Source organism: Rhea americana, unplaced genomic scaffold, assembly GCF_003343005.1.
Source record: "Rhea americana isolate MKP2758 unplaced genomic scaffold, rheAme1 scaffold_49, whole genome shotgun sequence".
Taxonomy (NCBI): domain Eukaryota; kingdom Metazoa; phylum Chordata; class Aves; order Rheiformes; family Rheidae; genus Rhea; species Rhea americana.
In genome coordinates, this window is record NW_028186634.1 from 319,671 (window position 1) to 332,416 (window position 12,746).

At 42.3% G+C, this 12,746-nt stretch overlaps 1 protein-coding gene across 1 annotated transcript in view; it reads right to left on the reverse strand.

Moving 5' to 3' along the window:
• Window positions 1-5,033, reverse strand: part of LOC146588863 (receptor-type tyrosine-protein phosphatase eta-like) — a 27,804-nt gene extending 22,771 nt beyond the window's left edge. The window contains exons 1-3 of the mRNA XM_085317078.1: window positions 5,007-5,033; window positions 2,349-2,367; window positions 1,479-1,646 (exon numbers count right to left, since the gene is read on the reverse strand). Coding sequence (XP_085173204.1) covers window positions 1,479-1,646; window positions 2,349-2,367; window positions 5,007-5,033 — 214 coding nt within the window. The remainder of the gene's footprint in view (window positions 1-1,478; window positions 1,647-2,348; window positions 2,368-5,006) is intronic.
• Window positions 5,034-12,746: the final 7,713 nt, after the last annotated feature.

The following is a 12,746-nucleotide window of genomic DNA, read 5'->3' on the forward strand; positions in this document are numbered from 1 at the left end:
CTGCTCTTGGAGGCTGTTGGCATCAACAGGCTGGTGAGGGAAAAGGCACAGAAAGGTGTCGTGAGTGGGGTTCACCTCCCTGTGACACTCCACAGCAGGAGCATGGGGCCCCAGTCAAGTGCTTCAAGTGCTGCTGCTGGGGCCCAGTGAGGTGGGCAGGCAGCAGAGAAGCAGGGAAGTGTGGAGGGCAAGGACTTTTCTTTCTCCCCCCCCCCCCTTTTTTTTAATCAAAGCTATGTTTCCTCCCATGTTTAACATCCCTGAATTTGTAGATAGGCTGCATCCTGTTCCATGACCAAAACATCAGCTCTGCAACAGTATTAAAGTATGATCCTCAGGCAGGCAGACAGGATCACCGTACAGTCCACTAAAAACACTGGTGCAGCACACGGGTGTCCTGGCTTGCGGACACTCCCTCTCTTTTGGTCTTAGTATCGGCTGCTAATGCGAATAGTATGAACTTGTACAATGTCCCAAGGTTTAACTCAGTAATTTCAGCACTGTTGACATGGGATGTCAGGTTCTTAAGGGAGGTACCATCACTGTTAATCTCCATCTTGTATGTGTAGGAGTTCAAAGCAATGACATTTGTTCTCCATGTTAAGTGGACTTTCTCAGAACTGACATACTCTGACGTGGGATTAAGAACTAGGCTGGACTCTGTGAAAGCTAAAGACACAAATCTGTCAAAGTGCAAGAGTATTTTCTGACAAACAAATGAAAAAAAAAACACAAAAGGCCTCCAACTACCCAAAGAATAGGTATCTCTATATTCTTAGGACAATTATTATTGTAACCAAGACACACTTATACATTGTACAATGCATGCTTTAATCACTGCAGGTCTACTGCTCTGTCTCTCACCTCCCTTTCAGTGCAGCTCAAGGAGTTAAAGGTGCATCAGCAATGACCTCCATGCCATGCAGGTGTCAGCTCACTTTACTTCATGCAGGACGTTGCAAAAGACTTTGCATACAACCTGCTGTTATTTTTATCCTAAGCTGGCTGTCCCAAAAGGAATAATAATTTGCCTGTAAGGTTCATACACCTCTCTCTTCTAGATACACGATACAGCATTATCTATACTAAACAGGTTAATTAGGCTGTGATTTGTCACATTTGTTCAAATTTGCGATTTGTTCAAATCTATAGGCCACAGGAAGTTTGAACTGTCACCAGTGTGGCTTAGGAAGGCCATAAAAAGCAGGGCAGATGAGGGAACACAAACCTTTAGAAAAGTCAAATAGTGATAAAATCATTTCAAGACTATGCTACAATCTCAGCTTTAAACTACATTCCCAGTGAGCTGTGTAGATATATTTCTCCAGCTGATTTGCTACTCCAGCATAGCAACTGGATCCACTCTTTGCTAGGCTGTTTGCACTCTGGACTACAGYTTGGACCTAAAATGCTAACACAGTATAAAAGCATGAAGCACCCTGAAGATTCACCTCCCAGTCAATTTCCAAATCACGTACTTGTTACATTGTTCTGAGTGCTTATTGCCCTGCTGGATGGTGACACATCCCTTTTTGATCTTCTGCCTTCGTAGGTTTTGTTCCCACTTCTAGAGTTTACTGATAAATCACCATTACTACTGGTTCCTGCTGCTGCAGTTATATTTTTTGAGCTGCAATCCTGAATGCCTGAAAGAGAAGAAAAGATACAAAGCTATGAATACCTTTACAGAACTCCTGGGTTTCCCATTCGCAAAGTATAATCATCCATAGATATCGGGCACAGAACTGCAGGCACTTCTGTTTTGCCAATTCGTTTTTCTACAGAGATTTCACTGGTAGGTGTACGTTTCCTGGTTTTACCGCTTTTAACTGCTGTCAGACCATTTGATTTACATTAAGAGATTGCCTAGTTATTTAGGTCACTAGAAAATTTTTGCCATATGAAAAGTTATCATCTATGGATCTTTGTTATCTGAGTTGTTATCTATGGATCTTTGGCCCATGTAATATTTCCTATATTCCAAAATATCCTTAGTACATCATGTTGGGTGTTTTGAGGATTTTGGGGTGGAGGGTGGAGAGGTAATTTTTTTGTTTGCTTTTAAGTAAATTCTCCAATCTTTCAACCACATTAAATYTATACATTACTGAAATCATTAAAAAGCTGAAAAAATAGGGGATTAAAATGCATGCTAAAAAAATTTAAGGATGTACTTAAGTGCTTTGCTGGAATTATGGTGTTATAGCAAATGACTTTATATTTTCTAATGCTATTTCTAAAAATTAACTTTAGGACTTTTTTTAAAAAAATATTTAGCTGGCACTGACCTTTCATAAAGGAGAAGAAAGTTATATACAAAAAAAATTGAACAACAGAATGATACTTACAGGCAATTGTACATGTGACCTGGAAAAAAAAAAAGAAAGAAAGACAAGAAAGAAATCAGAACTTTAAAACTATTGGAAGTTCAATTAAACTAGAGACTGGTTTAATTTTAACCACTACTAACAGAAAGAATCAATTCAAAAGTCCATTGTTGTTCTCAAAACTCCTCAACTTGCAGAAGAGACACCTGCAAATCTACTGACATAAAGATAACCGCAAAAGAATATTGATCTGTTTGGGAGAAAAATCAAACATGCGGATAAACATTCAGGAGTTTACACATTTTTTCCTTTTAAATAAAAGGGTCAGAGTTTAATGTTTTGCGACAAAGCAGGCTTGCATAACATATGCTGCACATAAAAACTGAAAACCAGAACCTGCAAGATCTTAGGCAAAACACACTTTAGATAGTATCTTTGACACCATCCCACAAAAAGAGGTCGATMAGAATTAAAAGGTCTTTTTGCTTATCAGATTTTCATCTTACTGTTGTACAGAGTTCATTATTACTTCTCACGAAAGAACAATTCACAATTTGTCAAACCAAAACTCAGTGAAGTCAAAGTTCAAAACACTCCTTAACACACACACACACACACACGCACACACAAGAAAGTCTATCAGCAATTCCCATTAACTGCAAGCTAAAACTCTTCTGCTAGTAATGCTGACAGGCATACACAAGAGTTTTTGCTTTGAAAATAGGAAGCATTTAGCTTTTTAATTTTCAGCTAAATGCTTCTACTCCCGAACAAGCCACTTCACTTCCTGTCGGTGCGCYCCCGATCCAGCCTTTCAACTGTTCCGTCTCCCTCCGGGTGGTGGCACAAAATCCTCCTATCGGAGCGAGATGATAGCCCCATACGGAGGTCTGCAGGCGCTGGAGAGGAAAGCGGTGATTTCCCGGGGCTCTCCTAGCCCACCGCTGCCAGCAGACACCCGCTCTTGTCCCCTGCCAAGCAGGGGATCACTTCAGCAATGACAGAGGTGTTTAAGCTGCTCCAGGAGGCCCTGCTTTGGGCAGCACTTGGACTAGCAGATCTCCAGGGCCCCTTGCAGCCCTGACCTCTCCATGCTCTCCAATTCCAGGAGCCAGCACAAAACGTGAGGGCGTATCGCGACAACCCAACACAAAGCCCGAACCCTGAATCACTCATCCCGCAGCCACGCTGCCCAGCACAACGCCACTGCTGCTGGTCCCACAACCAGCTCCATCAGCGGTTGCTCCCTCTRTCAGGGCCACGCTCAAAGTAGCCTGGGGATATCATTATTACATTTTAAAAGTAGCCAGAAGTTACAGTTATTAAATCTTTTTCAACCACGCTAGAAGAGATCCCAAGACTCTCTCTCTCCAGAAGCAAGGCAGGCTGGCTGGCCAGAAGCAACCTAGCAGGAAGAAGCACTGCAGCTCTGCACTGGTGAGACACTCAGCAGAAGCATGGTTGGCGTGGGGAGGTCCCCTTCCAGATTGTAGTGGTCTTGGTGGCAGAGAAAAAAAGAGGTTGATCATATTTGCTAGACAAAAGAATGCTTGTAAGAAGCAAGGAACCAACTCCCAGTCTTCTCTGGTGCAGGCCTACTCATAGTTCAGGAAATATAAAGCAATGCTCGGGACACAGAGATGTCCTATGTCCAACTCTGAAGCTCTTCCTCAATCCTTCTGAGTGTTTGGGAGCCCARCCAGACTGTGAGGCCAGCAGAAAGTGAGGAAATGTCTTCTTTTGCATTCAGGTCAACAGCTCTTCTTATATTCCTTCACAAGCAAGTTAGCCAAAAGAAGAAGAGACAACAAAGGGAAAGTAGCTCTTCTTAAGGCAGGAAATTTTCCGAGCACCATCCAGAATAAGTGCTAAGTTATTGGGAAACAGCTACTGGGTATGAGCAAGAGGTGAGAGATCCTGAAATGCAGGGCAATCTAATAGCAAAGCCAGAAAGATGCTCTGTTTGGTAAGAAAGGAAAACAGCAATAAATAAAGAGAAATCATTTCAAAAGCCCCATCACAGAAATGAGTATGTCACAGTGTTTTCTGCAGTCCTACAGGCAAAATAGCAAAGGCCTGGCATTACTCACAACCTGTCCTTCAGTTATTTTCTCCCTGTAAGAACACATGAAGATGTCAATGTTCTCAAATCCTTCAATGTTGTTATCTCCTTCTCCCCAAACTCAGAGCCTGGGGATAGAGTACCCTTCTTGAGCATCACACAGCAGACATCACGTGATGGATAAAAAGGTATGTCACCACACAGCCCCTGCACCCCGCTCCCCACTTCTCCGTTCCTTATTTGCCAGCTCAAATGAGAAGCACATCCATTCCTTGTTTATCCCCAGCTGCAACCAGCTGATTTAATGACGAATCGTTACAAAGATGCTAGGAACTCTCTTTTACAGTCACACTCGGGTATCGTTAACGATGCTCAAACAACAAAACAGAAGTTACGCTAGATTTCTGTCTTGTGATAAATGTTTCCCTATCATCTTACTTGCTTTTGTTTATCGCACACTTCTACTATCTCGGAATACCCCTCTAACTGTCCAGAAACCTATGTGCAAATCAAATGCAACGAAGCAAACCCCCTCACCAGCAGACCAGCCTCCTCCTGGACCCCAAACCGCTCCGAACAAACGAACCCATTCCCAAACATCAGCTTGCCTGACTCACTCCGCTGTATTTTTCAACACAAGCCATGAACCGAACTGTTCCCTGGCTTCATTTTATTACTTAATGAGATGGTATTTATACAAAACATTTGCTTATTATTTCAGGGGATAATCATGCTGAACATCTGACTCCCCTTGTGTTCGCATCTAATACATCAGAAGCCTTGCCATTTCTGCTTTTCTTTTCAACTATATTTAACTACATTATTCATGTATGAATTTTTGGAGTTTGTTTGGGTTTTTTCGAACCAAATAAGGGCATCCTAGGATTTTTCTTTTTTTTTTTTAAGAAAGAAAGCCACCCCCCTCAAAAAAGTAGGATCAGGAAGATCCAGAGATCAAAAAAAGAAAGGAAAGCAAATTAGCAACAGTGATCACTTCAGCTGAACACTAGGAGGGATGCACATATGCAGGCTCATCGCTGTCCTCAGCAGTGGCAAATGAGCCTTTTCATGTGTCACACAGCCGCTCTCTGCACCYGATCAAAGGGCGCATGTTCCCGATCACTCAAACAATTAATCCACACTCATGCTGGCTCCTGCACCCCTTATGCATGCAGTTTAGCTTCCAGGAGCAGGTAGTGCATAATCAATGTAGGATTAGGCTCCAACCTCCTCAGATACACAGTAGGTCATGTAATTAAGTATTCTTTTTAGTCATAAGAAATCTTACTGATGAAGAGTGTGAGATGCATGCAGGAAAATATTTTCAAAAATACTAAGTGACTGAGAAGCCTGAATCCCACCGATATGCAGCAAGATTCAAGGGCCTTCCAAAGCAGGATTGGAAAGGTGCCTGCTATACAAATAAGCAACAGGAGCTGTGGGAGCTGGCCAGTGGGTGAGGGACAACACTGCCTCCCCTTTGGCATTGCCTGGACTTTAGACCAGCTCAGCTCCGGCGGCAAACTGCACCCTCTGGTAAAGTTAGGGTTCCTGCACAGGGAAAAACCTTGTCTGCAACAGCCCACCTGCTCAGGGTGTTCCAGTTTCCAAAACAAACAAAGCGGTTTGGTTAACCTAAATACAAGGTTAGAAAACCGGTGAACAAACCAAAAAAAAAAAAAAAACTTAGCCACAAATTCTTTCTGAGAAGAAAGCTTGAGGCTGCGGCTTATTATTTCTTATGTACTCACCAATGTGTGCCTTGTGACTCAGATATATAAAGCCAGGAAATTAATCATAGCCCTCTCAAAGCTAACGATCTTTCACAGATGCATACCTTTATCTTCTTCTCCACCCACCCATCCTCTCAGGTTTGGAGCACCTCTGCACAAAAGCGACAGAGTTACCACGGTGGTCTCCAAATTCCTTCTCGAGACCCTTTCACTTAAAGTAATGGCAATTAGGCCATGGGCTAATTGAGATTGGGCACAAGGAACCTCATTTCCTCTTTTCCCTGTGGTGTCCACCTACCATTAGTTGTCCCCCCCCCCGCATGTCTATGAACTGGAGGGCAAGCCACCACAGTGCAACCATCAAGACTGTTAAGACTCCACACTTCACTCTGCATATTTAGCAGACTCAAAGCAGACCTTCCCCATGATCACCGCTCAGCCGGCAAACCTCAACCAACAAGGCCACTGTAACTCAGCCTCTTGCAGTCCTCTCCCCCATCTCCAATATGTCATACTTGGCATGTGCTTGTTCAGAAAGCATTCCTCGGAAAGGTTTTGCTCAAAGTCACACAACATAAGTGAAAATTGAACCCTCTAGTGTCACTGTGCAGTCTTGCAATAAAGAAAGTGGGATTGCCTATATATTGCCACTGCAGACTGGCAAGGCTCTCCAGCACTTGCTGCCTTTCTAGATCTCGCAGGGCACTGAACACTAGTCCAGTCGGGGGATCTTCCCACTCCAGGGATTAAGCCGTGCTAGCAGTATAGAGCACCTACCAATTTCAACGGCCTTTGTGGATAGGCAGCCCTTCTCTACCAGGTCCTTACTATTTGAAGATGAAAGAGTCAATGTGAGCCTAAGTTAGCAGCTAACATACAAGTGTGTGAGATAATTTTGTTAAGATTATGAAGTGACTGCTTTCTGGAATTTGTGCAAGGTTTCTTCTTCCCTTTGCAATGCACAGTGCTGCTGAATTCATTTTAGCTGTAACCCACAACAGGTCTTTAATCAATTCAAATTAACTCTAAAGGAACTGTACAAAGTGACATTCATTCTCTTCCAACGCAAAAATGATAATAGGCTGAGGCAAGCGTCATCTCCACACTTTCCCTCTGGTATCATAGGCAGGCACGGAGAGTCCATCCACAAAACACCACTTCACAGAACGTTTGGTTCATTCCTTATTTTGTGGGTGTAAATAGGTATATCCAAAGGAAATAAGCTCTAATTTTAGAACTAGTGCACTAAGTTTTTGCAAGATCTGTTGAGTCTTCTTCTCTTTTAACCCTAAGTGAGCAGCTCCGCTAATGAGACTGCATGGAGGTGGGTGGGGGTCCAAAACCTAGAAGAAGCAGAAGACTGAGCTGATGTTTGTTACTAATTGGGTAGGGCTGGATGCACTCCCAGCATGTTGTATTAAGAAGCTATGCAAATCTCCGAAAGCAGTCTGGATCYATACACTACTGTGTACAGGCTATTTTGAGTTATTATGCAGTTTTGTGAAAGAGGAAAGACTATTTCCACTTTGCATGTATTTATATTTGACCCCTGACATTTCTAAAAATTCTGTCTTCCCTGAAGCAAGCAAGCTTTCCTACAAAGAGAGACCAAATATCATTTTTTCCACTGGGTTTTATGAAAACAAATGAGGAGATTCTGCTTTGTGCAGCACCTCCAGTGAACTAAAAATGTGGTGGAAGACAAAGCCTTACAGGAAAGCCAAGATGAGACACTGAATGAAAAGTCCCAGCCTAACATACTAGAGAAAGTCTTTCCTTCTTTTCCTGATTTTCCCCCCACGGTTTATCTGTGTCGGCCTCTCAGATGGCTATCTGAGCAGTGACGCATTTTCTGGAATCTTCTGTGAGACATATCCAAAGGAAAAAAAAACACAGAACAGATTTAAAAAGAGAACAGTGTGCTTATTTGACAGTGGCAGTGAGTAATATTTAAAATAGCTACTTACTAAAAGATAAATTGTTATCTCACTCAAGCTGAGCATCACACCAACACCGGTGCAACTGCAGCTGGGAGTGTAATAACGAGCAATGCCTGAGCCAAAGAAACTCCTATTTTAATAGAATTTTCAGTTAATGCTGCAAGTTATTTTCTTTTAAAACTAAAGGTTTACAGCATCAACTTACATTTTCTGTGAACAAGGCACATTCCCGCCTGTAGCCTACCAGCACTATTTTTTCATGGTGAGTCATTACTCAGGCACACCCTAGAAGGAGAATACAACAAAAAAAAGAAAAATATATATATATATATATAAAAAAGACTCCTGTGGCAATGACACAATGCTAACAGTCCCCAGATCTGCAGGGCTGGCCACCCGGACAACATGGAAAACGTACAGCAGAGCAGCAGGCTGTCCTCTGCAGCACAGCCATGAAAACGAAGGGCATTTCCCGACAGTGCCCCATTTCAGACTCGCTTGGCTGCGAAGGGTTGAGGCTCTTATCAAAAGTAGATTTCACTTCCCCAAGGCAGTTACTGAAGAACAGACTCTGCAGAGACTTTGCTTGGAAAAGTGCTAAAATTTAGTTTATAAACAGAGCCATGTTGGGCTGGATTTGGTTTGAGAATTTTCAGTGCAAAACTAACTGTAAAGGGATTTTTTAAATTACATGAAAAACTCAAATACGACATCTCATGGAAGACAGACGACTGAAATGCAAAATAAAGTACAGTTTTCTGATTTATAACACCTTGCCCACAGTGGCAGGAGAACCAAGGCCACTGAGAGCTCAAAACTCTGGCTCGCTACACAGAAAATCCKTTTTTTGCGGCAATCTCGAAGCTGGGACATGCGAGGCGTATTGTTTCCGGAAACACTTCTATACTTTTCTTAGGAGCATTTATCCTTTTCCTCATACCTGGCTGGTGAAAACTTGCTCGTTTAAAAAGCAATGAAGTGTGCAGYGGAGAGAAAGCAACCTGTGGCCACGGCACACCACGAAGCCCTCCAAGGCTAACCTTCACCTCCTCCTTCACGCACTGTTAATGTTTATTACCTTTTATTTATGCYCTTTCAGCATGCTTGCTTCTAACTCTAGGTAAAATACTCCACTAGCGTCCAAATAAATTATCTGTGCTGCATCTCTACTGCACGATACTTTGGGAAATCTACCAAAGAGAGAAAAGCAGTTATTTCTGGCTGTCCCCAGACAGCTGCTCTGGTTTGGTAATGTTGTCTTGAGACCACTAGAGGCCCCAGTGAAACCATCAAACTCCAGCCTGAGTGACTAACTCCAGTGAGAAATGCTGAGGGTCCCAAAGTTGACATACTCAGGAAAGCACAAGGACAAGGATGACATTGCCGGAGTGCACGGCACGGATGTGGACAGAAATGCTGGTGGAGCCACAAGTCACGTGAATGTGAGCCACCACGATCCGCGTCGGCCCGGGGAGCTGCACCGGCTCACCTGCACCTGCAACCATCACAAACTGGTAGTGAGCGAAGTAACTTTACAYAATAAAATACTGTCTGGACCGTGGAATTTCTTAGCAGCAAGTCAGATACTACATCTCACATCTTCAGATGCACTACTTCACATTAAATCTACAGTTTTTGAGGGGTCTGAAAAGTAAAGTAATATTTGATCTTTTTTTTTTTTTTTTTTTTTTTTTTTTTGAAGTGTAAAATGCCTCGGAGCAAATCATGAGGAGCCAAATCTCTGCCACCTCTAAAGCAAGTCAAACTTTGGCTGATATACAAGCATCGGATCGTCACAAACAGAAACAACCCGATTAACCAAACTTCATGTTTTTTCCATACACTGTTTCCACACGCAGTGGCACAGRGCAGGGAGGAGAACACCCTTAAGGTTTGCTTTAAGCTGTCAGCCCATTTAATCCTCTCCTGAATTTCAACTTCAGCAAAAGCCAAACGGACTGAAACGCTCAAAACACATCGCCGCGCTCCTCGGAAGGAATAAAAGGCGCCATTGTAGTGCCCCAGTGAGCTCACGCCGGGCTCGGGCAGGACGTCTTTCTTCTTCCCCTTTGAACAGAAGCTGAATAGAAACAGGGCTGGGAACTGGCTCCACCATCGCCCTGTCCCCAGGCCTGCTTCTGCGAACGCACTGAGGCCGGAGGAGTTATTCACTGACAACAGCTTGGGTCCTCTCGCACAACTCAATGTGCGTGTCTATAAAAGGCCAAGTTCAGGGCCAGCTGTGAGGACCAGCTCTCGCGGAAAAGCTCCGGGTGAGGCAGCGTCCGAGCTGCAGATCACACCGCAGTCCCAGTTAACCACAGACTGTTCACTCTGCGTCGATAATATCCACAGTCTGTTTCTCTCTCCAAGATATATGAAGGAKCTTCTGTATGTTTAGCTTAGCTCTTAAGCAAATATCTAGTAGCTCATTTCAGACTCTTAAATATAAAAGGAAGATGTATTTACATGCTTTGAGATTCTTAATAAATGTGTTCACTGAAAAAAAAACCCTTAAAAATAAAAGTCAATTTTTAAAACATTCTACTTATCATTGGAATGGTGTGATAACAGCACCAATAGGGCTTCTCATAGCCCTGAGCTTTTGTTACTTTTATCACCAGAATAAACAAGCATATCTCTTTCCATCCCATGGTCTAATTAGAGAAATTTTAAGTTTTCTTAAAAGGTTTCTGAAAACAATCTTAAAAAAAAAAAAAAGAATGCAATTAAATGAAAGGCAAATGTTCCTGAAATTTACCCAACTTTATCAAAACTGATTGTACTGCCAGTAAATTAATAGCTACCACTAGCAAGTTCAGTCATGAAGCTAAATTATTTCAAGCAGAAATTCACCTTCCACTTGACTGTTTTTCTCGAAAACTTTAGAAAAACAGGATTTTAAAAACAGAATTTCTACAAAAGTTTTTTTTTTTAAAAAAAAAACATAGATATGTTTTATAAAGGCAGCCTACTGTTTAACAGATTTCCTTGGCAAAATATTTTAATAGCACTTACTATTAGAAATAGCAGTGCATTATTAAGAATAATTTTATTACACAGGCCTCTACCTTGTTTGGGAAAACGACCCCTACAAGAAAACAGGGGAGGGGTGGTGACAACTGCAGTCCCCTGCTCCAACCCTTTTGGCAGGATCTTACTGTGGATGGGCCCACAGCAACAACTACAGCCTCAAGAGTGTCTGAAAAAGAGTGGACTATTAACCAGAACTAACCCTGGCCAGGGTACCTCCGGCTCCATCACTGCAGAAGAGACTGAAGGGGGATCGGAGGGGGGGGATTTGTCAGCACCTCTGTCATCCCTACCTACATTATTCTTCTATTTACTCAAAGACTCTTTTTTTAAAATGCTTGTTTGRGGCAGTTAGAAATCCAGGTCTCTGAGGTGTTCTCAGTAAGTTTCAGATGAGTTGCTCTTCACACTTACATACAAAATAGCAGATACCACAATCAGTCACAACTGATCCTCAGTCGCTGGGATGACAGTCTTCATTTTTGTTGCATCTGCAACAACATTGTTAAGTTAGAYAGTTCTTTCACCTAAACATTCTCCGAATAAAACTGAAAAAAAATTTACATGAATAGTTTTGATTTTATTTCTCCCAAATTCTGCAGGCAACATCTTTAAAACATTTGATGAATTGTCTTTTGCTCTTATGTCCTCAACATACCCTCAGAAACACTGTAACTGTGAAAAAGATCACTACTTCTCTCTAAAAGCTTTCTAATCTTGAGTTAAATCACAGAAACWATTTCCCTGCTCCATCACCAGGACGCCTTGGATGCATACAAGGACAAGAACTTTATGATTTATAGACATACACATGTATTTGAATGTCACATATCAGAGATGAAACAACACCTGTAACAAACCACAGTAAAATAATTCCATCCCAGGGAGCAACAAATGGTAGTAAAACATTTCCATCCCAGAGACATTTTCTTTTGGCCTGACATTTAGTGGTTTGTCCTTTTATACTTCATAATAGCCAAAGAATAACATCTCTGATGTTTTCAGGGAGGAAACAAGGACRCACACTCAGGAACAGCTCAAGAGCAATTACTGCTAATATTTATTAGCTTAAAAACAAAACATGGACAAGCTTCTGAAAAAGACTGCTCAAATTTTGCATTAAAACATATCTAGGTTACAAATGGGATTCTGACTTAYCTGTTAAAAATATGTTTTTAAACTTTCACATCTGCATGTTTAATTTTGACAGTTTCCAAAGCTTGGCCTAGAAGTCCCACAGAGATGTCGTGGTTTGGACCTGGCACTACAGAAAGGGGTAGAAGAGAAACCCAGCACCTTTTTAGCAGGATGTATTTCATCATGTGCTAACGGATGAGGAAAAGTTTCATCTTCCCCYTTGTAAATAATAAAGCCACACTGAACTACCATTAAGACAGACAAAACCAAGTCCTCCATGCCATCGGTGTATTTYCTGCCTGTATTACAGCACACTAACCTATTTACTGTATTTGCACATTAACAGCCACATTTCCCCAGGATCAGGGGGCTAGGCACGCTTATTTGCACGCATCTGTAAACCGTTGCTTGCCACCAGTAAAGCCAGTGCAGCCTTTAAAGCACCAGTATAAAACAGGAGTCAGGGAAAGAGTAAGTGTTCTGCACCATACTGCTGAGTGTGCGATCTTCGGAG